The sequence below is a fragment of the Fundulus heteroclitus genome, chromosome 4 (genome assembly GCF_011125445.2).
Source record: "Fundulus heteroclitus isolate FHET01 chromosome 4, MU-UCD_Fhet_4.1, whole genome shotgun sequence".
Lineage (NCBI taxonomy): Eukaryota > Metazoa > Chordata > Actinopteri > Cyprinodontiformes > Fundulidae > Fundulus > Fundulus heteroclitus.
The window spans coordinates 19,405,271-19,430,633 of NC_046364.1; the positions used below are offsets into that span (position 1 = coordinate 19,405,271).

At 43.1% G+C, this 25,363-nt stretch overlaps 1 protein-coding gene across 3 annotated transcripts; it reads left to right on the forward strand.

Annotated features, from left to right (window-relative positions):
- Positions 1–1,974: 1,974 nt before the first annotated feature.
- eprs1 (glutamyl-prolyl-tRNA synthetase 1) lies at positions 1,975–25,055 on the forward strand. Of its 3 annotated transcripts, XM_036136236.1 has the most exons (36): positions 2,108–2,150; positions 3,409–3,493; positions 4,162–4,261; positions 4,340–4,496; positions 4,609–4,745; positions 4,932–5,026; positions 5,117–5,243; positions 5,519–5,711; positions 5,805–5,976; positions 6,823–7,056; positions 7,156–7,240; positions 7,431–7,490; positions 9,698–9,718; positions 11,231–11,341; positions 12,820–12,956; positions 13,032–13,239; positions 13,325–13,437; positions 13,524–13,641; positions 15,380–15,559; positions 15,647–15,832; positions 16,132–16,353; positions 17,426–17,644; positions 18,243–18,473; positions 18,604–18,875; positions 20,628–20,679; positions 20,776–20,985; positions 21,167–21,239; positions 21,356–21,435; positions 21,542–21,643; positions 21,740–21,895; positions 22,579–22,776; positions 22,858–23,031; positions 23,133–23,293; positions 23,407–23,485; positions 23,937–24,001; positions 24,221–25,055. In XM_036136236.1, exons 1-36 carry the CDS (start codon positions 2,108–2,110, stop codon positions 24,369–24,371), a joined length of 5,007 nt encoding a protein of 1,668 aa, XP_035992129.1. In that variant the 3' UTR covers positions 24,372–25,055. The 3 variants fall into 3 exon arrangements, with proteins under 3 accessions (XP_035992131.1, XP_035992130.1, XP_035992129.1); XM_036136238.1 differs by lacking the exon at positions 16,132–16,353 and having other exon boundaries at positions 1,975–2,150; positions 24,221–24,371; XM_036136237.1 differs by lacking the exon at positions 9,698–9,718 and having other exon boundaries at positions 1,975–2,150; positions 24,221–24,371.
- The last annotated feature ends 308 nt before the right edge of the window (positions 25,056–25,363 follow it).

The following is a 25,363-nucleotide window of genomic DNA, read 5'->3' on the forward strand; positions in this document are numbered from 1 at the left end:
TTGTTGTTTTTTCTTCAATCCCACCGTAATGTATAGTAATTTCTGACAAAAGCTGCAGCATTTTGATTTAATCCATCTGAATGCAGTAGTTTCAAACATATATGTACAGTATAATAGAGATCAGTGGTTGAGAAGAGTTTATCAAATTCGAGCGCGCGCCAAACAGGTGTGAGCGCGCGCGCGATGTTTAAACGGTGAATCTCGGCCTCCCGTTAATTTCCATGGAAACCATGCAACTTTCCAGTCCAGTCTCTAATCTCGTACAGTGGTTATTAAAACTGTTTCAGATAAACCCAAAATGCTTATTATACACCATTTTCTGCTTATTATACATTAAAGTGTTCTTTCTTTTCTAGAAAGAAAAGAAAGAACACTTTCTTTAGAAAGAAAAGTGTTATACGAATTTTCGCTCAAATGTGCGTCGTTATTATGCAACTGAACAAAAAGTAAGCCTGATTTCGTCTTTTTGTGTCTAAAAATGTCAGGAAAAAATCAGTTAGCTAACTAAATGTCAATCTCCTCCACTGCGGAATTTTTGACTCGATGAACAACCGATTCAACTTGCCTGAAATGCCTGTACAAGCTTAAATTCCATTAAAAATATATCTTTAAACCTGTAAAATCCTTCTTACCGTTTTTTCTTCGTGATGTAAACTTTAACAGAACTTAAACCCGAGAAGTCTTGGCCGAACTGCTACGAAACCTAGGCGGCCACTGGCGGGTTTACTCTGGACTGTTCCATTAGGCAGAAGGGGGGGGGGGGTGGACTGTACCACTGACGGAAGGCGAGCCCAAGACAAAACTAATTCAGGATAAAAAAAAAATACAGGAAAAACAACTTATATATACAATGTTTTATCAAGATTGATATTTTATTTATTTTATCTACGTATGTATGTTTATCTGGTTTCAGTGTCCGATTTGATCATTTTAATGAACCACTACATTACCCAGAATGCCGGCCGAGTGGTCAGAGCAGCACGCTGCTCCCCAAGGATGATGGGTTAAAAGCAGAGAACAAATTTCATTGTAATGTATTTTTCAATGACAATAAAGATGATATTACTATTACTAATTACATATAATTTCAAGATTTTACATCTAGACTGGATTACAGGTACATGTCTGTTAACGCTAAAGTATTTTTTTTTATTTTCAAATTGTGCATACACGATGCCATATACTTTTATGCTGTGTCTGTGCATTAGGCTTTAAATCTGACATAGATTTACAATAGAGCTAAATTAATGAACCAATTTAATCACTCCATAGAGCTTTGGGTTCTACACTAGCAAAATCACATAAATTATCAAAATAACAGGCAACATCAAATTCACATTTTGCTTTCTGCTCATTGTAACAACAAGAAATGCGCTATTATACTTCAATGTCCAAAAATTCACATGGAAGCTCCCAATAATTTAGATTAGATTAGATTAAACTTTATTGGCATTACACAGGTACAGGTACAAGGCAACGAAATGCAGTTTAGGTCTAACCAGAAGTGCAATAGCAGCAAGTGTAGGATAAACAATGGTTCCATATGTACAGGACATGGGTTATTTGTTTAGAGATCTTAATAAGGAGAAATTTAAATTTGATATGATAGATATTCTGCAGAAAAAGTCAAGAAAATAAATGTTATCAATATTTATTTAAATATTTTATAATAACAGGAATAATTAGGAGGATTTAGTATTTGTAAATTCATATCATAGATATAGATATATAGATACATAAATATAAGTATCTTTGGGAATAGGGCTATTTTGACCCACACTCCTCACCAGTTGGTGGCGGTAATGCACACCGAAAAGCTGTTTGCCAACCGCCAATAAACACATCAAGAAGAAGAAGAAGAAGAAGAAGAAGAAGAAGAAGAAAAAGAAGCAGTGCTGCTTCCTCCTGTACAGTTGGGGGCAGTGTTGTCTCTACACGCACTTGCTGGGTCACCTCAATCTCTCTCTCTCTCTCTCTCTCTCTCTCTTGTTCCGGGCTGTATCGGCTGGTGTGGCGTGTGGGAAGCTCCTGTATTTTTTCTCACTTCTCACTTCCAGTTTATCAGCGTGAAGGATATCCAGGCTGCGAGCAGGAAGAACCCGGCAACATGGCGTTAAACCTGACCATTAACACCAGCGACCCGCCTCTGGGTGAGTCCCAGCCGCGGTCTGTGAATAAATGACATCTCAGCCAGGGAGCCCGCACGAGCCCGGCTGAGTGACAGCTCAGCAGCTAGCAAAAACAAAACACCGCTTTCATTATTGTTTTATTTTATTTAGTTATTTTACATTTATAATCGTGTTATGTTCGAAATAATAAAAAAAATAGAACGACTTGATATTTTAATTGCTATAATATAAAATGAAGATAAGCCTGCGAAAAGTTTCCTTTTTAAATCAAGAAACGTGTGTAGACTGGTGCCCATCGTGTGTTAGATCCTGATCCTGTTCTGTAGGTCTGCAAGACTTCAGCCAAGGGAGCTGACTTGTAGTCGTGGCGCTCAGAAACGCCGCAGATGTAGTCTGTTCCTAAATAGTAACCACGACACACACGCACACACACACACACACACACACACACACACACACACACACACAATCACTGTGGATCAACAGGACTTACTCCCATTTCCACTTATCAGCTGTTTTGAACTTGAAATAACCCATTTCATCGGTACCAACCTTGATTATCAGGTTGGTATCTCTAATCCTGGTTAGCTTTTTTCTTCTTCTTTCTATTTTGTTTGGTTCTATCTGATTCCTTTTCCAGTAGATGTTAAATGAATATTTGATGAGGCTGGAATGTAACGACCGTCCATGTCAGATGGCCAAACAGCGCCCCCTTAAGGCCTCAGAGGGAGTAACGCAGGCTGATGCAAGCGGGCTGAAACGTGGAACATTAAACGGGCTGCTCATATTTTCTGGACCCTGTTTTTTATGCTAGATCCTCGAAATAAACACTCTTTCTAGGACCTAGACCGCCTTACTTGACTGTCTCGCAAAAAATTTTTTTTTGCTATGCAGAGATGACACTGACAGAAACAGCCTGCTCTTCTGTACTGTTCAGCTGGAACCAGGAACACGGATAATAATTGTTCCAGCGTGATTTAGGGGCTTCTGTCATTGCAGTGAACACGGCGTACGAGCAATTTGGGCTTTGACTCTACACCCTCTGTCGATTTCAAGTTGACAAGATTATAACTGTCCTGCGTTCTTCCTATTCTTTGATTTGTTTTGTTTTTTTTGCATGTTTTTAGCTTGTTGAAAAGGGCTCTGAAACCACTACATGTAGGCGCTTCTAATAGGCCTTGATCCCTCGCTTGTGAAATAGTTTTCCAGTGATGTGAACACAGACTGTCTTTTGGCAGAGAGAGAATAATAAATGACAAACCTTTTACTGGTTATCCAGGAGTGCTTTTGGCTGCAGAGCATGTGAAGAATGCTGTGCAGGTGTCGGTGGAGGAAGGCAAAGACAACAGTCTTCACATCTCAGAGTAAGTGACACGCTGGACCTTTTCTATGGTAACAGAAACACGAAGCACCCATCTTACTTTATTTCCAACCCCTGAAACATGCTGGTGAAGATTCTCAGTCATCCAGGTCATGGTCATTCCAAAAAAAGGTTAAAAAAAACAAAGCAACCGGACTTGTTTTCCGTAGTTGGAAGACGTTTCGCTTCAAAAAGTCTGGAGTAATGTGGAGTAACGAGTTTTATACTACTGTCAAACAAAGGTCTTGTAATGACTTAGATACCTGTTTCGGTAAGCCATTACAAGGCCTTTGTTGGACAGTAATATAAAGCTTGTTACTCCACATTACTCCAGACTTTTTGAATTGAGGAAAGCTTCCTGGAGAGGAAGCGAAACGTCTTCAACTACGGAAAACAAGTCTGGTTGCTTTGTTTTTTTTTTTTTTTTGGAACGACTTCTCCTGTGAACGACCGCAGACTTTAATCAGTTTCTTTATGTGGCGGACCAACACAAAGTACCACATGATTGTGAAGTGGAAGCAAAAAACAATTTTTATACGTCTTTGGGGAAAACTAACCCTTTAAACTCTGCATCCTTTTGCTCCCCACTTTACGATGGCGTGTGACCATCTGTTGGCCCGGCACAATGAAATACACCGAGCCGTTCTGCCATTAATGTTTCGCTCCTTCCAGTTCGATCCAGTTCAGCGACGCAAACTCAATCTGCCGCTACCTGGCCCGGGTGGCTCCCGCACTCGGCCTCTACGGAGCCAATATGATGGAGCAGACTGAGGTGTGTATGTTCAGCCTGGCTGGAGGGGTCTCAGAGTGACCCTCGGTATGTTGACGTTAATTTGACCGGTGACTTTAGGTGGACCATTGGCTGGAGTTCAGCGCCCGCCGTCTGTGTGACCAGCCGGATCTGACGTCTGCGCTGGGGGACCTGGACAAGGCCCTCTCTTTGCGGACCTTCCTGGTCGGACGTGCCCTCACCCTGGCTGATCTGTCTGTGTGGGCTGCCCTGAAAGGTGACTAACATCCGGCTTCATCCGGTCTGTCTGATTCCAGTTCGATCCGTTGCACAGCTATACGCACACGGAGGCTGCAGCAGTTCAGCGTGGGCACTTCTTTTCTTCACAGATCGCAGTGACTGGCCGGGCCAGGGCAAACCTTTCCCTCACGTCAGCCGCTGGTTCTTCTTCCTGAACTCGCAGGCGCCCTTCTCTGCTGTGGGCACCAAGTACGGCAGACAGAAATCTGCAAACGGCAGTTCCAGCGTAAGTGTTTTATCAGTTCTGTTCTCAACCAAAGGCTGGTTGATCATGTTATCAGATCCTCAGAAACTCCTTTTTTAAATTTTATTCTTGCTAATTAACAAACCACGATGATGCAGGTTATTTGGGCTGGTTATGAAGTTCGTAGGCGAGACACCAGATCATCTTTAATATATTTCCAAATTTCAGTCAGGTGAGAAGAAGCAGGATGTTGGGAAGTTCGTGGATCTGCCCGGAGCCGAGATGGGAAAGGTGGTGGTTCGCTTCCCTCCTGAGGCCAGCGGGTAGGTTCTGCAGTTTAATATGCGCTGCTCTGATAAGGGAAGCTTTCCCATCTCTTCACTGGCGTTGCCTCGGTCCCTCTCTCTGAACAGATACCTGCACATCGGCCACGCCAAAGCTGCCCTGCTGAACCAGCACTACCAGGTGACATTCAAAGGCAAGCTCATCATGCGCTTCGACGACACCAACCCTGAGAAGGAGAAGGAGGACTTTGAGAAGGTCTGACATCATCAAAACGCGAAGAGATAAAAAAAAACTGATAACTTCGAATCGGTCGCAGGGCAGAGAAACCAGAGCTGCGTGTGAGAGGGTTTCTTTAAAAGCCCTCTCTAGATGGGAAGCTGTTCAGTTTCAATGTGTTTCCTGTTTATAGGCGTGACATTGCCACTATCTTCCATGTGTGGAAGTGCGTCTCCTAAATGAAATAAATGTAGCCTTTTAATTGAAAGATCTCATAGACGTTATGTCTGTGCTCTGTCGGTTCTTCACCCCAGGTCATTCTGGAGGATGTCGCCATGCTCCAGATCAAGCCAGATCAGTTCACCTACACCAGTGACCATTTCCCCATCATCATGCGTTATGCAGACCAGCTTCTCGCTGAGGGCAAGGCCTACATCGACGACACCCCTCCTGAGCAGATGAAGCAGGAGAGGGAGCAGCGCGTGGAGTCCAGATGCAGAAACAACAGTACGGCCGTCAGAAATGCCGAAGCACCGCTGCTCTGTTAAAGCCGGAGCTCTGAAGCTGGTAAACTAACGCGCATGTGCTCGTCCACCGCAGCCGTGGAGCAGAACATGAAGATGTGGGCCGAGATGAAAGCCGGGACCGAGTACGGTCAGATGTGCTGCATGAGAGCAAAGATTGACATGAGCTCCAACAACGGCTGCATGAGAGACCCCACCCTGTACCGTTGCAAGAACAGCCCCCACCCTCGCACCGGATCGGCCTACAAGTACTGCTCTTTAATTAAAGGAACGATTTTATTTTTATCTTGCTAATGGCTTTTTTTCACTTCATGTCAGAGTGAAACCTCAGTCAAAATAATGTGACTATAAAATGTAAATTAGACATGGACTGTCATTCTTTTGTTGATTTATTTATCCTTTGCCTCACAGTAGGATTAGGGGGTTTCTCCCTCTAATCCAGGGGTGTCCATAGTTTCCCCGGGGGCCATTTGTGCCCCCTTGACTGATTGTTGTGCTGCTCCCCTCTAGCACAGGTGGTTGATGCAGATGGAGACTTTTTTGTTTTTAATTAGGGCAAAATTATTCCAAACAATTTAAACTATTCCAATTTGAACATGTTTGGAACGACACAAAGTATTCAACTTCTTTAAATAACCACACTTTTTACGTTTTATTCAATATCCTAGTAAATAGGACCGCATCTTACCAACGACCATTGCTCAGATGCATACTTTGGGACGTCAAAATCTGCTTTCATATTCCTAAAATTTCCTAAATGTAAAAAAAAAAAAAAAATTCCTAAATGCAACAAGCATTTTGAAATGCTGAACCAAATTCTTTTCTTAACTAATTTAATGAGTTAAAATATTGGATGTTCATAGTTTGCAGAGCAAGTTAAAAAAAAGTTGACAACATATTTTTTGGTAGTTTTGGTTGTGTTTTTTTATTGTATTTATTGATTGTATTTATTTATGACTCGTCTTCCAGTTTGACACGAGTACTTGAGATGCAGCTTTGCAACATCCAAGTCTTACATCTTTAGGTTTGGTTTTAAATATTGAATTTATTCAAATATTCCTGAAGCAACTACTCTCACTTCCCGTTTCCTCCAGAGTCTACCCAACATATGACTTTGCCTGCCCCATCGTGGACAGTTTGGAGGGGGTTACCCATGCTCTGAGGACCACAGAGTACCATGACCGTGACGACCAGTTCTACTGGATAATCGAAGCCCTTCGCCTCAGAAAGCCCTTCATCTGGGAGTACGCCAGGCTCAACCTCAACAACACAGTGCTGTCCAAACGGAAACTCACCTGGTTTGTCAACCAGGGCTATGTGGATGGATGGTAAGCTCATTTTGGTTAATATCTGCAGCTGCAGCCCCCCCTCCCCCTCCCTCCTTGTAGCTTTGTTATATTTGACCCTTGTGCCGTGTCGTTTGCCAGGGATGATCCTCGCTTCCCTACTGTGAGAGGCGTGTTGAGGAGAGGAATGACCGTGGAGGGTTTAAAACAGTTCATAGCAGCCCAGGTAATTCTCAGCTGTTTCTGGAGACAGACTCCTTCATCCAGATCTTAGCAAAGGCCTGATGCATTTCTAAAGCTTGTTTTGAGATTAGGATGCAACAGCCTCCAGTTTGTAAAGCAGGAACTGCTGATATCAGTTTGATCCCTTTTCTAATTCTCTTCCTTCATCTTTTCCTTGCTCTCTCTCCATTCAGGGAGGATCGAGGTCAGTGGTGAACATGGAGTGGGACAAGATCTGGGCCTTCAATAAGAAGGTACTTCTAGTCATGATGCTGCGAGCTCAGTTTGGTTTGAAGCCTGTTCAGCTTTTCTGCATTGGTTAAAATAAATGCTGAGCGTGCATTTCCATGATTACGCTGATGAAAAGTTATTAGTATATTATTATTGCCATCATGTCTTAAATAGGGTAAAAGTGGCTCTGTGCCACTGCGTGGTTGCAGTGTCTCCCTCCTCCAGTTTGGCATTGACTATATTTGCTGAGGGAAATTTATTGCTGATTTAGTAACATTTAATCCCTTAAGCTAATTAACGTTTTTATTACTGCTCTTCATTAACCTCAGCAGCTTTGTGTTGCATTGTTGTGATGAAGCAGACCGATTTAAACTGAAACCTGTCTGCCGACCATTTATTACCTTGTGTGTACGGTTAAAAACATACACCTCTGTTTTTTAGGGACACAGATATATAGTCGGGCATGTCTGCTAACCATCCATGTACCCGATGAAGGAACATTGCAGGATCTGACAGCCTCAACCTTTATTCCCCAGAGTTTTCCCCCCTATGTTTTACAACCTTCATGGCTTCGAGCTGCTTTGCTGTTCATTTTGTTTTCCATGCTTTCATCTACCTCTGTCTGTTTTGCCTTCTTATCACTCATCTCTTTTATGTGCAGTATTACATGAAAAGCCAAACATGCTGCCTCATTTCACCTCACACGTTTCCTTTCTATTCAAATATTTTTAACTCTGCAGGCATCAGTGTTGCTCCCCAGTGTTGGTCCCTGCTGCTTGATCTTAAAACCAGGTGGCGGATGGTGCTGTCTTTAGAAATTAGTTGTAAGATGTAGTTTTTAAGTCCATTTTATACTAATAATGGGGTAGAAATCCAAACAATTCAGAATGCACTCTACAAACATGAACTTATCGTTGCATAATGGTAGTTAGATTCTAGTGTAGACGGCATAAAATAAACACATGTTGACATTCAGCTGACAGCCTGTTTCTCCTCTAAACTGCGTCAGGCTAGATCTAAATGTCTGATGCAGATACTCCACGTCTGCAGCCTCCTGACAAAGGTTGCAAAATTCAGATGCAAGACAACACATGTTCAAAGCGTCATGTGAACATTTGCAATTTCAGACAGCTCAGGGAATCTGCCTTTCTGTGGGGATCGTTTCAATTTCAATTCAGGTCAATTTATTTATTTTGTGCTAACTCACAAAAAAATCCACTTTAAAGGGCTTTAGAAGGACATTTGGTCTAATTCAAAGCTTGTTGCTAAAATACCATTCTTTTATTCCAGTCATATAAAAGTCAGATCCAGTAATTTACGGCACAGTTGACCTTTGACCTTGCAGGAATGGCTCATCTTGACCAAGCATGTGGCGACAGTGGGGAGGACTGGCTCTGTTTTTAAAGGCACTGGCTGGTTATAGACCTATAGAGTTACCTAGGAGAATCTTTTTACTGAGGCTATTATAAAAATAGAAGTGTAATATTGAAATAGCCTTGTGTTGCATGTGGACTTTGGAAAACATGGCTGCACAATATATTGAGTTGCAATAATCTTTGCAATATCAACGTGTATAATACTGCTGTTGCAAAGGACTATTATATTTAACATGCCATGCATTATCAATACTTTGGATGGCCTTTCCAAGCCCTCTATGCCCACACCTGAGGGTGACCTTAGTTATTGGATGGTGATGGGTGGGAAATGTGGATTAATTGTGTTCGACATTATCATTACAATATTATGCCGTAATATTGCAATGTGAGGTTTTCCTAATATCATTCAGCACCAGTGGAAGCTAATGTCCGCTGTTTCTCGGTGGTGTTTTGGGTTTTTGCTCAGTCTTAGGCATCTCTGGTTCATATTTTTTCTCTCTTCACATCTCAGCTGCTTTCTCTTTCTTGAGTTTTCTCGTACGCTCTGGCTGCTGCGGTCTTGCTTTCAAATAATTTTTGTTTTAGCATTTTGCTGTTTATGTTGCTGAGGAAAAATGAAAAGCTTCATCAACATCCTAGTGTGTTGTTGTCTTTTTTTTTTTTTTTTTTTTGTAATGGTGTTTGAAGAGGAGTAAAAGGCACACAGCCCAGAAGAGAAGAGAGAAACAGAAACAGCGACACGCAAAGCCACGTGAAAAGTCCATTATATGTAAATGTGTCTACCTCTTTCCCCTCTCTGTTCCTCCCTCTTTGTACCTGACATTCAACAAACATCTCACTCTTCTGTTTCCAAGCTGCCCGTTAGCTGTCTGAAGGTACTCCTCCACCTCCTCTTCCTCATTCTGATCCACCCTGCTTTTGTCATGCGCCGTTACCCCAAAAGTCCGCTGGCAATCTGCAGTCTCTTCCCAGCCGAACAAATGCTCAGAAACATCAACAAGCAAACGTGTAGATTTGTGTGTTGAGCACCTCCTGGACATTAATGACAAATACTGAAAGGCATATTAATTATTCCCGTTAAACTAAAAGGCCTCCCAAGCCATTCATCCCCGTGTCGTCCTCCCCATCCGTTGTTCATCTTTCACCCTTTGTTCTCAGCTGTTGGAAAGCTGCCTGTTTACATATTTGCCATGCAGCAACGCACATTTCACTAACTTCTAAGATCCTGACTTTTAAACATTCCAGCTTTTCTTTACTGTAGGAAAGCAAAACTATATTCGGTAAAGGATTTTGTTGGAAATTGTTGAGGCAACATGCATCTAATAAGCCTTAAATTAAGGAGGACTTACTGACATAACTAGAAATAAGTACATGTTCAACAAATAAATAAGTGTAAAATTATTGCATAATTGTCAACTTTATTACTTAGTTTTTAAATGCATTTATTTCTGTGTATGTTTTAATACTTATTTTTTATTCTTCTTTTCAATATTTTTATCCCATTGATTTCTTCAACCCTTTTTATTTATGTCTGTCCTTTATCCATTTATACCTCATTATGCAAATGTGGAGGGGCAGATCTTTAGGGGACAACTTAAGGCAGCAGTGGTCCTCTTTAGACCCGCCCTTTCCTCATTTGCATAAAAAGGCAGAAATGGATAAAGGACAGGCATAAATAAAAAAAGGGTTGAATAAATAAATGGGATAAAAATATTGAAAGGAAGAATATAAAATAAATATTAAAACATAGACAGAAATAAATTAATTTAAAAACTAAGTAATTATTAATTAAAGTTGACAATTATAATGAAAAATAAATGCGGTCAATATTAAAAAAAGGAATAAATAGATAAAGTGATTTAAAACAGATATTTATATTTATCTCATTTTGTAATTTAATTACTGCTCACATTTATTTATATGCTGTATTTTTTGTTGCATTTTATTGTTTTTTATTTATTGAACATGTATTTATTTTTGGCCATGTCAGAGTTAGTCCTCCGTATTAAATGGCCTGCTTGAAGGTTTGACCGTATCTTTTCTGGAGATGAAGTTGGCTGGTGATCAGAATTGATTGAATTTTCAGCTTGATCGATGCTGACCTGTAAATAAATTTAAAAAGTCCAAATCTGATCTTTTTCCAGTGAACTGTACCCAACTACCTCTATGTTGCGCTGATATCATGCTCTTCAACTCAGTTTAGCTTCTTTTGTTTGGTTGCTCATGTTTTGCCTTTGTTGCTTTCTGAGCTGTGCAGGCTTTCATTTGGGTTTATTTTCTTATAAATTTTAATTTCCACCATTTGTTTCTCTGTCAGATGTATAGCGCTGATACATTCACAGCCCTCTTATTGACCCGTATCTCTCTTCTCTATGTGTTGCTGTTAGGTTATTGATCCTGTAGCTCCCAGGTACACAGCTCTGTCCAGCTCCTACGTGGTTCCTGTTTCAGTCCCAGAGGCAGCAGAGGAAATGAAGGAGGTGGCCAAGCATCCCAAGGTTAGTAGGCGTAGATCCTGGCATCCTGATTCGATATATTATTTGATGCATTTGTATTCAGTCCCTTTAACTCTGGCACCTCTGGAATCCAGTCCAACCAAGAACCTTCTTTAATCCCTTACTTGGTGAACAGGCCATCTGCGTGTTATTTAATCTCAGCACTGCACTTTAAACATACCGTTCCTACACGGAAACAGTGGTGGCAGCATCGTGCTGCATTAACACGTTTCTTCAACGGGGAAGGTAACGGGGAGAATGATGACGTTAAATTAAGGGCCAATACTAACAGGAAACCTGCTCCAGGCTGCAAAGACCTGGAGGCCGGTGCCACAGTTCCCCTTCCAGCAGGACAGAGACCCTAACCCTACAGCTGGAGCTCGATTAGAGTAGTTTTGATCAAAGTTTATTTGTGTTTTAGTTGGGCTGAACAATTAATCACATTTACAATATAATCGCAGTTTAAAAAAAAAAACGCAATTTCCAAATCGCAGAGGTCTGCAATTTTTGGCTATGTAACAAATAGTGAATCAGACATGTCCTTTAGGTGTCAGTAAAATGTTTAAAGTGGGTTTGCCTCCACATGGAAGGGAAGACCGTTGCAGCAGTGAGATAACCTAATTTAATTACTTGTTTTAGAGTTTCTATAATCATTCTGTTTTACCAGAAACTTTCAGGAATCTCTCCATAGCATTAAGTTCTAGTCAATCAGTTTAATACATATTAAATTAAAAGCTGTTCTCTTGAATGATATTCTGATTAATAAAAACATTAAAAGTTCTTGTTTTAAATAGTCCTTGTTTACAAACATCTTTATCTAAAGGCCATTTTTGTTGCTTGTGGTTAATGCAGAGAAAAGTCAAAATCAAATCGCAATTTTAGTAGAAATATATCATAGGCAGAATGCAATTGTTTCTGCTCCAAGTTGAGACGCAGTGGCTCTTTTAGCTCCTAATCTGCACAGCGATGAAACAGATTGATTTGTTGTTTGTATATGTTTAAAGGACATGATAAATTAAACTGGAAAAAAAATCGAATTAAATCGCAATATCAAGATAAAAAATCGCAATTAGATTATTTTCCAGAATCGTTCAGCCCTAAGTTTTAGAATGGTTTTGTCAAAGTCTGGACCTAAAGCTTACTGTGCATTTGTGCTAAGACTTTGATGTTCCCAGACGCTCTTCGTCTGACGATGGAGCTTCCAGACTTTTTGGAAATAGATGTGCCAAACTATTGGAGAGATACCCTAGCGTAACTCTGGCTGTAATAGCAGTGAGAATTTGTTCTGGAGCAGAGAAGTCTGGAGTATAAAACTACCCGCTGTATCTTGTGTCCAGTTGAGTCTTTTAAAATGCCCCCAGCATTTTTCTCTTTTTGGAACTTTGTTTCAGTTCAGCACCTAACCACTGGAGCATTTCACGAGTGTCATGAATGTAACTTGTAGCAAACATCATAGAGCTCGATATCGTTCCTATGTACAGAACTCAGAGGTCGGGATGAAGGAGGTTTGGTACGGGCCCCGCGTTCTGGTCGAGGGAGCCGACGCAGAGACGTTTACTGAAGGCGAGATGGTGACTTTCATCAACTGGGGCAACCTGGTCATCACTAAGATCAACAAGTACGTTCAGCCGATTCGCATTAGACCCAGGTAGTGGTGCATCTTTCTGTTCTCACCTCCTTCCCCGTCACGCAGAGGGCCGGACGGGAAGGTCGTGTCCATGGAGGCTCGCCTGAACCTGGACAACAAGGACTACAAGAAGACAACAAAGATCACATGGCTGGCTGAAACCGACAGGGCCCCTCTGCTGCCCACCATCTGCGTCAACTACCACCCGCTCATCACTAAAGCTGTCATCACCAAAGACGATGATTTCAAAGAGTACATCAATAAAAACAGCAAGGTAGGTGTGGTGCTCTGTGTGGGCATTGCATGAATTCCCTGTTTCTCTCTCTTGAAATCGCTTCTTTTGACCGTCTGCCTCTCAGCTGGAGGAGAAGATGGTCGGTGATCCATGCCTGAAGAACCTGAAGAAAGGGGACATCATCCAGCTTCAGAGGCGGGGCTTCTACATCTGCGACCAGCCCTACGAGGGATTCAGGTGAGAGAAAGGACGCTTGTTACTGTGGCACAGCTGCACTGCTTTAGCGTCCCTCCGTTTGGGCCTAACCGTGTCTGTGTATGCAGTCCAAACAGCTGCAAGGAGAGTCCCTGTGTTCTCTTCTACATTCCTGACGGACACACCAAGGAGATGCCGACCGCTGGATCAAAGGACAAAAGCAAGAGCCAGGCCTCCAGCAATACAGTGAGTGTTTTAAGAGAAGCAGGAAAACTCTACAGCTCTTCAGGTTTATTTACGAGGATCACCAAAGCTCCGTGATTGGAGCTTGCTGTGATAAAACTCAGGCCTGTGTAAACCACTTAAATCAAGTAAGATTGATTTGTTAGAAAGAAAATCCTTTAAACATCCCCAGCCACTAGCAGGGACTCCTAAAACTGGTCCAACCAGCTCTTCCAAGGCTGCAGCTCCAACCTAACCTGACTCTAGCCAGATGTATGTCGCTCTGCCTAGCTTCACTCACATCCATCTGGGACCTCTCCATAGGAATTGCCTTTATTGAAGGCTGGGCCTTATCGAAAATCCTTGCATATGATTGGATAAGCCACTTGTCTGTCATCTTTATCGAGGTGCTATTTCAACCACTCACACCGAAGCTAACCCGTGACGCTGTGAGAGCGACGCAGGAAAAAAACTTTTTTTTTTTTTATGTGTTTGCGGCTCTAGTGGCACGCGTTTTATTGACAGTGAGCTGACAGGAAGAGGGGGGAAGACAGGCTGCAAAGCGCCGCGGGTCGGAGTCGATCGCGGGCCGACCGCGTTGAGGACTAAAGGCCTGCTAACATAATTAGCGCTAACCGCTAACCAAACTTGCCAAATCCGGTCGGGAGAAGGGCGAAAACATCTTTTCCACCAACAAAAGCCTTCAGAGGCGTTCTCTGATGTTCTTTTAATGAAACAATATTAGGTAGATTGGACAACACGGAAGAAATAGCAGCATCAATGTTAACGCTTGCTTCCTCGATGCGAGCCGCCATTATTGTCTGAATCAAAACAGTCTCACGTCACGGTCGCTTCTCCACTACGTCACATCTATGAAACTCCAGCCCTGCGTCCTGATTGGCTGGACAATAAAATTGATTGGAGAAATCACTCTCTATGGGAGATGTCCCAGATGGATGTGAGTGGAGCTAGGCAGAGCGATATCAATCTGGCTAGAGTCAGGTTAGTTCCAACCAGGGCCGTCCCTTAAGAAAAGGTGTGTATAAACAGAAACCCGGTGTATTCCCTTTTCCATGCAAACCTTCAGCTCTTTGAGCGATGAACTGTCAATAGAAATGTGTGCAGCCTCACTTAGACTTCATGAGAGGCAACAGACGTCGGCTCGCTGGCGACACGCTGAGGAAATGCTGCGTTTCATCCGCTGTGAACCCGCCTGATGGCAGGAATCTGTGTCATCGCAATACTATACAACAGCAATGATTATTTACTCAAATTATTCTGTTTTTTTTTTCATTCCTTTCTAACACCTGAGCAACTAAAAGTAAACAACGTGGGAATTGATGGCAATGTAGTCGATCCAACAGGCCAAATATATTGTTATTAATAGCATGTATTTCATCCATGCAGGCTTCTTTGATTGCAGTTTAGTAAAAAAAATGACTTTCACGATGAAGATTGTGATTCTGTATGTTGTGCCGATCTATTTGCACAGCGGCATTGTGTCAAGGAAAGGTTTCTGGCATTTTGCCATGTGTGCACTATGCCATGTTGTTGGAGATGTATAGAGGAATGGTGTTTAAATCCATGCACTATTTCACACATCTAGATCTTTGTTCTCCATTTAGGGACTCACAATGTTTCAGTGAGATCCTTTGCACACAACGCATCTTAAGCACTTGGCACAAGTACCAGAAACATGCAGCTTAGGTGTCGGTAAAAGCATGCCATTAATGAATTCCTGCTCTCTGGGTTTGTTTCTTAGCCTGCTAAGGCTACCAAAGCTCCTCCAGCCTCTGCCTCGGCTCCTGCACCGACCCCGGCCCCAGCAGCTGAGCTGTTCTCAAGTATTGTAGCTCAAGGCGAAGCCGTCCGCAACCTAAAGGCTGCCAAGGCCCCTAAGGAGGAAGTCGATAAGGCCGTTCAGACGCTCCTTTCCCTGAAGGTATTCGGCCTCTGCTGGAAAAACCTAAAACAATGGAGTTATGTTTGGAAACTGCTGCATCTAACCTTTGAATGCCTTATGTTGCAGACTCAGTTTAAACAGCAGACCGGTGTGGACTACAAACCAGGCATGGCTCCGCCCACCTCTGCTCCAGCCACGCCAGCCACACCACCCTCCACAGCACCTACAGCAGAGCCCGCCGCTTGTCCGTTCACCCGGGTCTCCCAGCAGGGGGAGCTGGTCAGAAAACTGAAAGCGGAGAAGGCGCCTAAGGTAAGGGAAGTTTTTAATCACCCTGTGAGCATGAACGCCTCTGTTTGTGTCCTGTTTGTATCTGTCTCTTATCGCCGCTTACGTCCCTCATCACTTATTCCACCGAGACACGTTTGTCCAGGTGCTTTGGCCCCTCGTTGCATGTCCAGTCATCTAGCATCAAGTCACTGAGTTCATCTTTCTCTGCTCGTCCCCCATGACTTTGTCGAGCCGCCGTTCATCTCTCTGTCGCATTTGCATGAGAGTGAAGTTAAATGGCAAACAGCCGTGATGCTAAAATACGTTGTCAATGGTGCCAGGAGCAGATTGATGCTGCAGTGAAGCAGCTCCTCGCGCTCAAGGCGGAGTTTAAAAAGATCACTGGTCAGGATTACAAACCGGGGATGGGCACGGCCACTTCCTCTGCTGCACCCACTGTGACCTCCTCCTCCTCCTCCTCTTCCTCCTCTACTGGCCTGTATGAGCGTGTCGCGCTTCAGGGGGAAGTTGTGAGGAAACTGAAGTCTGAAAAAGCCCCCAAGGTATTAATTTATATACAGTACTGAATTCTGTATAACAATAACCTGCCGCTCATTGCCAGGGATGGATAAAGAGCTGCAGAGACGTTTCCATGTCACAGAAGCTAGTATTTATTTATATTATTTAATATTTTTCTCAGACAGAAGCAACAATGCATTAATTTATGCTGTCAGAAACTGACTCCACCTGAGATGTGATTGGAGAACTGTTTTTTTTTTTTTTTATACGTTTCTATCATCTTTACAGTTTCTCATAAAAAAGCTGAACGCTTTCTCTTCAGCATGTGCAGGTTTTTGCTTCAACTTCCTTAGGTTAGGTTTATTTTCCATTTGGTGAAATCCCAGTTCCAATAAACCGTTGTCTAGACATGTGCTACTGACAGCCACATGACGAGTAACTAGAAATGCTGGTTCTATTGATAAACACTGCAAAAATGAAACTAAAAATAAGTAAAATGTTCTTAAAATGATTGTATTTGTCCTTGATTTGAGCAGGTAAATAGGATGATTTGCCAATTGAATAAGATTTTTGCACTTAAAATAGGAACAGTTCATCTCCATCATTTCAAGTATATCTAATTATCTTATTTTAGGGGTCAAAATACTCATTCCATTGACAGATAATCTTATTTATCTGCTCAAACCAAGGACAAATACACTAATTTTAAGAACATTTTATTTATTTTTAAAATATTTTTTGCAGTGAACCTGGAGTTTTATTTGTTCGGTATGCGTCGTGCCTGCAGGACGCTTCTTCTTCCTCTTTAATAGACTGACTCAGGCTCAGTAAAAATGAGTAGTCACACTGAGTTACACAATAAATTCACCTTCTTTGACAGATTTATGTTCGGTATGAGGGATTGCAGCAAAGTAGACGAGACAATGCAAGCGACTGTCCAATTGTCCCTGGGCAGTGGATGCTGCGAGTCAATGACTCCATGCAATCTGCTGCGCTTCCTTTTCAACCAGTTTGATTAACTTCAGTAGCAGGCCTTGTCCTTACATTAATGTTCAGATATAGAGAGAAAGCTGTGTGTAAAGGAAGTTACAGGTTTGCTTCTCTGTGTTTCTGCAGGACAAGATTGATGCTGCTGTTAAACAGCTGCTCACCCTGAAAGAAGAGTACAAACAGGCCACAGGGCAGGACTACAAGCCAGGAGCAGCCCCCCCTCAGAAGTCCACTGCCCCAACGCAGAACAGCGCCAGCCCCGCTTCTGCTGCCAATGGCCTCTATGAGAAAGTAGCGGAGCAAGGAGAGTTGGTCAGGAAGCTGAAGGCTGAAAAAGCCCCTAAGGTAAGATTCACTCTTTGCACATATCAGTCAATACACGCAGCGCCTTATTCATAACCTGTGTTACATTTTCTGACATCAGATCCATCAGGTTTTATGGAGATTTTATTTGACTTGGTAATGCACAGTAAAGAAAAATGGAGAAGTGGAAGGAGAACGATATAAGGGGTTTCCTAAAATAATGAATAAATGTGACGCGCGTCAATTGTTTCTCCCTTTTATCTGGGTCATTAGTTACTGAAACTGAAATTTCTGCCCATTCCTTTTTGAAAAGTTACTCGAGTCCAGTCAGACTGTAAAAGTAGAGTGCCTGTTAAGTTTTACCACAGATTATAGTGTCCAGGCCAAGACTTTGACTAGGCCACATGAATACGCTGTGATCTAAGCTACTCCATTCCTGCTCCAGTGGCATGTATGGGGCTGTTGTCTTATTGAAAGGTGAACCTATGCCCTGTCCTAAGTCTTAGGGATTAGGCTGCAACATTGATGACACGTTTACAACATAGGAAAAAAGATCCAGGCAAATGTACGGTACACTTTTGGCCCAACAATCAGGTGTGGTGTCGCTGCGATTGATCAGATGTTTTTCTTTGGACTTCAGGATCAGGTGGATGTGGCTGTGAAACAGCTCCTGGCTCTGAAGGCAGAGTACAAGCAGCAGACTGGACAGGAGTACAAGCCAGGCTTACAATCCCCGACCAGCCCGGCTCAAAATCCAGCCAGGACTGCCCCGGCCCCATCCAGCACCTCGCCGCAGGCCCAGGAACTCCACTCACAGGTGGCCCAGCAGGGGGAACTGGTGAGGAAACTGAAGACTGAGAAGGCCGCTAAGGTGAGGGACCAGGCACACGTCGTTTTCACTGGCCAGACAGGAAATGTCCCATTGAAGGGAATGGACTGGTCAAAACGGCTCCAGGGTTGAATAAGCACAGAGGGAATGTAACACTGCTGTCATGTTTTAGGAGCAGGTGGACGAAGCCGTGAAGACTCTACTGGACCTGAAGAGCAAGTACAAGTCTCTGACTGGAGAGGACTACAAACCAGTCGCTGCTGCTGGAGTCACCGGAGGAGATGACAAGAACCGCAAGGAGAGGGAGAACAAGTCTGAGAAACAGGGAGGAGGAGGAGGAGGAGGCGGGAAGAAGGGGAAAGGAGACAAGGGAGGTCAAGGAAAGGAGTCATCAGGAGGAGCAGGAGGCACAGGAGAGGGACAAGGGCCCAAGAAACAGACACGGTGAGAGAATGATGACAGGAGGAGAGCGAAGCTGCAGCAGCGCTTTAGCTTTGAAACATGTTCAAGACAAAGCCGGACTTCCTACTGGACAGCTCTCATTTATTTAGCTAAATTCTAATAAAACGTGCCTTTTGCAGGAAAATGAGGAACAAAATGTTCATTTACTTTTCACATCTACGAGTTTCATTACAATCTCCATTGTCAAAAGCATTAATACATCTTATATCTGTGGCTTTAAGTAAAGGACGTAAATCTTAATGATTTGGGGAAATGATTACGCTACACTTGTTGCCATAAGTCAAAAGCTGCTTGTTTTTACTGTCGTCTGTAATTATTTGGCACCAACGTTGGAAGGTCTTGGCCAATAAAGAAGCAGGATTCTGAGTCCTTTTGTCAGTTCTTAGCGTGGTGTTGGTGTGAATGGACACTTGGATGGTTTTGGTGCATTGCTGTAGAGCAGCGCCGGCCGGCACACAGGCTTATTGGTGCGTGGAAATGATGTGGACACAGAAGATGGATCTGTGAAGAAAGGCGCACGCTGCTGAGTCAGTGACTGGGGAGGGACTTTCTGTTGTCAGAGTGGTGAGTCAGACAGGTTAGAGTTTTAACCTGCGCCCTCATTGCTTGCTGTCTGCTGTCAGCCTTGAGATTACAGGCTTTGTTGTCTTACTGCACTACTAATTCTGCATTTTCTCAGTAGAGACCCGCCTTTGAAAGTTTTGTGGCTCATTTCCCATCTTTGTTTTTTTGTTTTGTTTGAAGTTCCGACCCTGCAGCTGAGCTTTCTCCTAAACAACTAGGATTGTGAACAGCCTTCAAAGCCGTCAAAGAGTGTTTTCTTCCTAAGAGGGACTGGTCATTGCTGATGTTAGAAGCAGAGGCAACGACGAGGGGGAGAAACCCCCGTGTTAAACGCAAAATGATAACGCAGGTTACATTAAATTAGCTTTCCCCTCCTCTGTTAGTAATTGGTTAGCTTTACTGGGCGCTCATGGTGTGGAAACTGAGGGGGGGCACCGACACTCCCACCCTCTTTTGAAAGTACACCTGGCTAACTATGAGCCATTTCTCTACTAAGTAGCTGGCTGCAGGCTCTGTTGTCATCCTCCACTAGCTTGGTGGACTCCCATTGCTACTTTATTAAAAGCTAGCTCTATAAAATCTTTGAATGAAGATAAATCTTTTTTTTTTTACACGTATGTCAATGATAATTTAGCAGCAGTTGGAATAATTGTTGTTCTTCTGTTTTCAAATGCTAACACTGAGATGGTGGTACAGATTTATATTTGAAATGTTTGTGTAAACGCTGTGATGTCACCCTAAAGGTAACACAGAGTGTAGGAGGATCGCCTTCTTTGTAATGTGGATCTGAAAACCTGATGAATGAAAGCAATGGTTTAACGTAGCAACTGTGAAAAGTAAAAAAAAAAAATTTTGTTCCTCAAAGATGAAGCAAAAATTATTCCAATCTGTACTAAATGTGGTGTAGTTGCTGCAGAAGACTAACTTGCATTGAGTTGCATTGTTTTCCGGACTGAGAAGCGCATCATGGGTTGCCTGATGTCTTGTACCTGTAGAAGTGTGTCTGTGTGTTTTAACAAAGATAATCGCAACCTTTAATCTTACAATTATGCCGCTTTTCAACGGGATATAAACTAGTGCTTACCAACTGAATGGTCTACAAAAGGTTTACAACTACAGTGTTGCTAATAAACTTTAATTCAAACATTAAATATTTTTTTTCTCTCACAGGCTGGGTTTGGAGGCCAAGAAAGAGGAGAACCTTGCTGAGTGGTACTCTCAGGTGAGTCGTCTTCACTGCACACTACTTTCAATCTGAATAAAAGTCCAAAATGTCACTTCTTGTCTCCTTTTTTTTTTTTTTTTTTTACCCTGTCAGGTCATCACCAAGGCGGAGATGATCGAGTACTACGACGTGAGCGGCTGCTATGTGCTGCGGCCGTGGTCCTACTCCATCTGGGAGGCAATCAAAGACTTCTTTGACAGAGAGATTAAAAAACTGGGGGTAGAGAACTGCTACTTCCCCATGTTTGTTTCCCAAGCTGCCTTGGAGAAGGAAAAGTCTCACATTGAGGATTTTGCCCCTGAGGTAATTAAAACCCTAAAAAAAAAAGAGAGAGCTCGGGCGTCTAACCAGTATCTTTACTTGAAACAATGTAAGAACAGGACTCTGCGAAGAAGGTTGTTTAATGCAACCTGGATCGGTTATGATTATGATTGTAAGAAATGTGCTTGATGTGCCGGTGGTCACTGTGGATGGTTGTTTTCAGGTGGCCTGGGTGACTCGTTCAGGAAAGACGGAGCTGGCTGAGCCCATTGCTGTCAGGCCCACCAGCGAGACAGGTCTGTCCAAGCACCTGGGATCGCTGCTCTTAGTTTGAACGAGGTTGTGTGTTTTTGATCAGCTGCTCATTCTTTGGTCCTGATCTGCTCTGTTTTTTTGTTTTTGCTAATGTTAGTGATGTATCCAGCTTATGCTAAATGGGTCCAGTCCCACAGAGATCTGCCGATCAAACTCAACCAGTGGTGTAACGTTGTGGTCAGTGATTAAATCTCCCCCTCCTTCTGGTCCCATCTTTACATAACAAAAAGTTGAGCGGTGCCCAGATATGTCTTTTTAACTCTTCGCCATGCCGCCTTTTTAGAGATGGGAGTTCAAACACCCGCAGCCCTTCCTAAGGACACGAGAGTTCCTGTGGCAAGAGGGACACACAGCATTTGCCACAAAGGAGGAGGCGGCCGAGGAGGTACCACACCTGACAGCCGTACCTCCTGCCCTCATCCACTGCATCGTGTAAAGACTGCTTGACTTATTTAGTTTTTTTTTGGTTCTCCATATATAGGTGTTGCAGATCCTGGATCTGTATGCCAGGGTGTATGAAGAGCTGATGGCCATCCCTGTGGTGAAGGGGAGGAAGACTGAGAAGGAGAAGTTTGCCGGAGGGGATTACACGACAACAGTGGAGGCCTTTATCTCTGCCAGCGGCCGAGCTATTCAGGTGATACCGTCTGAGCTATTTAGAAAAGCAGAGCACAAAATGCTAAGCTATTCATACAAATCTACCACTGCCCATAAGCTTAGGGGTTCCCCTCCCAGCAGGACAAAGGCCCAACACATGAAGCCAGAGCTGTAATAGAAGGCGTCTTAGAGCGACATTCAACTGAGCAGCACACTCTTTGAAATGCTGTTCAGACGCACAGCATCCAGTCTGACTTGAAAACCCAGAAAGACTTGCCATTGTGATTACAGTGAAAGCTGCTTCTACCAGGTATAGACCTAGGCCGGCTAGATACAAATGCAAGACACGCTTTTCAGATTTTTATTACTCACGCATCAAGAGCAGTAAAAGTCTGTCCAACAGAATAACCTTTACAAAAACTCAGAAAAGGTCAGCAGTGATTAAAATCTAGACATTGTGGATGGAGGGAAGGACAGAAATGAAGAGTGTGAAGAAGATATTTGAAGCTATTTATTCCCTAAATTGTCTTGGGGAACAGAAATGAATATGGATGGAAACAGCCTGTTGATAAGGACACAGTGGGGATATCAGGAGTGGAGGATAATGCGTTTCCCAGAACCATGGCTCATTCCAGTCTTATTGTGTATATATACTGTTCTGGAACCATGCTGACTTCCTGTTGTGAATCCTAAGATATTTATCTGGCTTTTTTGCCTCCACAGGGTGCTACATCCCACCATCTGGGCCAGAACTTCTCCAGGATGTTTGAGATTGTGTTTGAGGACCCCAAGAAGCCGGGTGAAAAGCAGCTGGCTTTCCAGAACTCCTGGGGCATTACAACCAGGACCATCGGTGTCCTCACTATGGTTCATGGAGACAACATGGGACTCGTACTTCCACCCAGGGTGGCCTGCCTACAGGTACGGTCATGCAGATGCAGAATGCACACAGGGCATCTTGTTTTTTGGACTTAACATGTGATAAATGTCTCCCTTTCTCAGGTTGTCATCATTCCATGTGGGATCACTGCATCCCTGTCAGAGCAGGACAAGGAGGCCCTGTTGACTCAGTGCTCCAAATACCTGAGCAGGCTTCTGGACGCTGGCGTCAGGGTGAAGACGGACGTCCGAGACAACTACTCTCCAGGATGGAAGTTCAATCACTGGGAGCTAAAGGTGTTTGATTCTGTTTGGATTTTAAATCAGCTGTGAGAATAGAAAATTTGATTCTATTCTGTAGTGAAATTATTATTTTTTTGACCGTTTCTTTTATGTAGGGAGTCCCCGTCCGCCTGGAAGTGGGCCCTAAAGACATGCAGCAGAAGCAGTGTGTCGCAGTGAGGAGAGACACGGGTGCAAAGGTGACCATTCCTGAGGCCGAGGTGGAGAAAAGGCTGGTTGGCATGTTGGAGGACATCCAGAACAACCTGTTCAGGAAGTAAGGAACATGGCTGAACTTATGCAATGTGAATGTTGAGCTTTAAAAAGAATCTATAGGACTATACGGCATCTAAAAACATATTAAAAAAATGTCTTTGATGCGTTTGTCAGAGCTTCAGACGACCTGAAGACGCACATGGTGGCTGTAGACACGATGGACGAGTTCCAGAAAGAGCTGGACCAGGGCAAGGTGAGTTCCCCCTGTTCATACCGCTCATTCGCCTCCAGCTCGTCGCTTCCTATGAGGTCAGGACAAAATGGAGTTAAATTGAGGCGTTTTCCATGATTGGTAAACTATTGGAGTGCAAGAAAACATCTGTGCTGTGCAGAGAGGATTTCCTGTGCATCCATCCGAACGCCTGTCCTTCTGTTTTTCTATGCAGTCCGTTGCTTTTTTGATCCGTTTGTTTTTACATCCTTCTTTCAAACCATCTGCGCATCAATCACTCTGTTTTCCTTCCATCCGTGCATATTTGCAACAAATGTATTGCAAACGTTGGCATTTACTCTAAAAGTGGGTGAAAATGGATTAACACCTTGTTAAAATCCGAGTTTGGAACAAATACAGATTTTTGACTTAAGAAATGTGTGGCTTCCTCATCAGAGCAAATAATCAGCGATACGTTTACCTTGTTTTACAGATTGTTCAGATTCCTTTCTGTGGAGGAATTGAATGTGAGGACTGGATCAAGAAGACCACTGCCAAGTAAGTCCAACATCTTTGGAGCATTTGTTTAAAACAAAAAGTCTCTTTCTGCTGCCATTTAGGATAATTTACTGATTATTGTTTATATTAATTATTATTAGTCTTATTCTGATCATTCACCCTATATATGTGAGGAAGGAAATTACAGTTCTGTTTCATATTTATTTTATAAACTGTCTCCAATCCGTAAGCATCAAACCTATTCTCTCTCTCTCACAGGGACCAGGACCTGGAGCCTGGAGCTCCGTCCATGGGTGCTAAAAGCCTCTGCATCCCCTTCTCTCCCATAAAACCCCTTCAGTCGGGTCAGATGTGCGTCAGCGGCAAGGAGCCTGCGCAGTATTACACTTTGTTCGGGCGTAGCTACTAAACAGCTGCTCCTTGAAAATGGCCATCCAAGTAGAAAAAGGGCTGTCCCGACCCGCGTTGACTAACCTGTTTAATCTACCTGAGGGGACTGGGTGTGTGGCTCACATTTAAAATGTTTGTTTATTTTATTTTTTTCTACATGTAGTGAAATGATTGAAGGGGAGTAAGGGGTCCAGACATTGTTTACTCTTAGAATTTGGTCATGATTCTTTATCAGTCCTTTATGGCAGAGGCAGCCCTGAAAGGCCACACTGTGCAACAGGCAGAAATGTTACTGTATCTAATGAGGCATTTTCTAGAATCCAATTGTAATTTCTCCAATAGTTTTGGTCATGACGTCTGTATCTAATAGGGCTGGGGTTTTAAAAGTCTGCAAAACACTAAACAACAAGAAGCAATGATAGGAATGTCACTCTCTACTTCTGATGAAAGGCCTGCCAACACTTCTCTCACTTGCCGATGAACTGTCTCAGGAACTTGCAATGGAAGCATAATTCTCACAGGTATGTCAGCTTTGCTGTTTGCCTAGTTACTTCATGTTGGCTCACGGTGATCTTCTGAAGCCTCCAAAATATGTAACTGTGGTGAAATGGCGATATGGTGAAAAGTCAAAGGTGTAGCTGCCCACCACTTTAGTCCCACAACATGTCTTTGCAGTCTGTGTATAATAAAGCAATTTCCACTGCAAACGTTCCTGTGTTGTTTCTGAGTTGGGGTTGTTAATTGGTCATAGATGGATAGATGGATAAATGTATGGCAGGCACGTGGTCGACCAAGCTGTTGTCTGCCAGTGAGGCCAAGAAGTCTGTGGTCAGTGCTGTGGAACCTCTCACAATGCCCACTGGCCTGTGGTTAATATCGCAGTGATGAAATAGAGCTTCATCCCCCAGGTTCCTGGCCACTGCTGTCCACAACTCAGATGTGATCTGGAGATCCAGATAAATGGATGAATCAATCAGGACAAGAGCCTAGCTAGATGGTTAGATGACAAGA

What these genes read in the sequence shown, in the direction of transcription:
- eprs1 (XM_036136236.1), top strand. Translation starts at nt 2,108, where the DNA reads ATGGCGTTAAACCTGACCATTAACACCAGCGACCCGCCTCTGG. An exon ending in AGACTGAGAAGGCCGCTAAG is followed by an intron (nt 18,474 to 18,603) that starts GTGAGGGACCAG and finishes GTCATGTTTTAG; the next exon opens with GAGCAGGTGGACGAAGCCGT. An exon ending in CAGAACAACCTGTTCAGGAA is followed by an intron (nt 23,294 to 23,406) that starts GTAAGGAACATG and finishes TGCGTTTGTCAG; the next exon opens with AGCTTCAGACGACCTGAAGA.